The sequence below is a fragment of the Diaphorina citri genome, unplaced genomic scaffold (genome assembly GCF_000475195.1).
Source record: "Diaphorina citri unplaced genomic scaffold, Diaci psyllid genome assembly version 1.1 scaffold1143, whole genome shotgun sequence".
NCBI lineage: Eukaryota > Metazoa > Arthropoda > Insecta > Hemiptera > Psyllidae > Diaphorina > Diaphorina citri.
Window position 1 is genome coordinate 90367 of NW_007378572.1, and position 2256 is coordinate 92622.

A 2256-nucleotide genomic window follows, 5' to 3' on the forward strand; every position below is an offset into this window, starting at 1 on the left:
TCTTGTGTTAACATCTGTTCTCACTTTACAAGTTTCTGAACGAGAAAGTGCATTTTATATTCTATTTTTCAACGGGTCCCTATTTCATAGGTGCTTGCTCAAATGAGCTCCCCTTTATTACGAAAGTAACCAAAAATCGAGTTATAAATTACCCGGACGAACGATCTCATTGGTGCACAGACTGAAGTTAAGAAACGTTAACTCGCTCTGTCAGCCAATGAGAACTCGGGATTCTTAAATATTCGGATTTTACACCAGAGCCTCTAATGACTTTTTTTTTACACTGTTGTAATATTAAAAAAAAAATTAGGTAAAAAATTTATCCCAAAAAAAAAAAAAAAAAAAAAAAAAAAATCGATTACCCAGGTAAAAAGTTGTATCTCGAAAAAATCAATTAGGAAAAAAGTTATATCTCAAAATAAAAAATCAATTCCGTAAAAAGTTTTATCTAAGGAAAAAAAAAATCAATCTGGTAAAAGTTGTCTCTCACTTACCCCGGTATCCGCAATGAATTCTCCCACCGATATCGTAGCTCCTGCACAAACTCAAACCACACGTGAGCGAAAGACTTTGCCCCGCCCATCGAGTATAGAGCGTGCGAACTGCAGATTGCAAGTCTCCAGACTAGACCGTCCGGGGGACATGATTTGAGTCCGCTCAACCCCTCCTGGGGAAATGGATAAGAGAATAGAGGAACAATAGATAAGAAAATGGTGAAAAATACTTTCCTGATTCTAAGCGCTCTTTGGATAAGTATTTTTCGTTTGCCGTTTCTCTTGTCTTTGGCGGAGAAATTTTTTTTTTTTTTCAAAATAAGGGAAGTGGGTTAAATTGGAAGGGAAGTCAGTTTTTCTTGTTGGCACTACTTACCTGAGTAACATCATCTTGCTTGATAATTTGACAACCTATGCTTTCCGAATACTCGTTCCTCTGAAACGAAATAAAATAATAACAATAATTCAGCTTATTCGAAAAATGGAAAGTCGATTTCTGTTTGGGTCTGACCAAAAGCTCGTTTTTATTTCTAGTCGCCAGCCTGGTTACTTTGGTTGGTAACGCAACTGTCTTGTAAGCGTTAAGCCGCGGGTTCGATTCCTACCCAAGGCAGATTTTATCCTGAACGAATAATGGGTCGAAAATTCGAGAGCGAGAAAATTGAGAAATCACATTGATTGAATAATGTTCGCTCTCGGAATGGCCGACTTTCTCCTATCCTGTCTTCCTTCTTCGTCGATTTCGGGACGATAAGACCTTATCAGTTACAGTTCCCTCTATCAAACCTCTTGCATTTATAATGAAACTCCTTGTTTCACCGTAACTTTTGATCAGTTTGCCCGCTTTAAATAAAATTTAGCAGACATGTTTACTTGATTACATTGTTTACCATACAGAGGATTTGTAAATGCAATTATTTCGAGTCCAATTGAGCCTTTGGGGTCCCACCAGTGGCGTAGCGTGGTCTAAAGTCAAGTGTAAGGCGTGCAGGGCACTAATTTCCATCACCATGCACATTACTACATAAGTTATGCACATGCTTCTTCATAAATATTTAAAGTCAATATTTAAGGGTATTTGAGTAAATTTAGAGTGTATGGCCGCCATACACGCCCTACATGGACGCTACGCCACTGCCTATTATAGACATGGTATTTGCAATATCCTCTTTCCATTGACTTCTCACTAGTGTGTACGATTTCAAGTGAATGAAGTTGAGTGCTAGTGCTAAGTTTATGTTCATTCATTCCCAATTTGCCATGTGCACGGCCTTATCATTTAGGAAGTTGAAGTTTCTTATCAGAGAGACACATACATGTGCTCCTCACAAGGCTAAAAATAATCCATCTCCGTCTCTAATACAGCTCAGATTTGTTCTGAAACGCGATTGTATTGTTTAGGTGCTAGTTATTTTTGTTTACTTAGAACTCGTAGACACGCTACAGAGGTACTATGTAATCTAGGTGCTGTGAAGGTACCTACGTACGTTCCTAAGACTGGCATCAACCTATTGACGCTAGAATAGTCGATAGACATACTTGCCATATTGGTAAGTTATACAAATATACATAGTTATGTACACAAGGATGTTTTCATTGGATCTTTTCTGTAATGGTCTTTTTATCTGCTCAGATTTGGGCTTAAGTTGGTAGAAATTACCCTGGGCGTTAGGTTACCCTCCTATGAATGAAAAATATTAAAAAAAAAAAAAAAAAGCGCCGCGCTGCACGCTGTTTGGAGAAAGAAGGTTTTCTCGAAAAA

General features: G+C 37.9%; 1 protein-coding gene across 1 annotated transcript in view; it reads right to left on the reverse strand.

Moving 5' to 3' along the window:
• Positions 1-453: 453 nt before the first annotated feature.
• Positions 454-2256, reverse strand: part of LOC103514441 (rab3 GTPase-activating protein catalytic subunit-like) — an 8373-nt gene continuing 6570 nt past the window's right edge. The window contains exons 11-12 of the mRNA XM_026827421.1: positions 871-1061; positions 454-667 (exon numbers count right to left, since the gene is read on the reverse strand). Of these exons, the coding sequence (XP_026683222.1) occupies positions 491-667; positions 871-1061 (368 nt within the window). The 3' untranslated portion in view covers positions 454-490. The remainder of the gene's footprint in view (positions 668-870; positions 1062-2256) is intronic.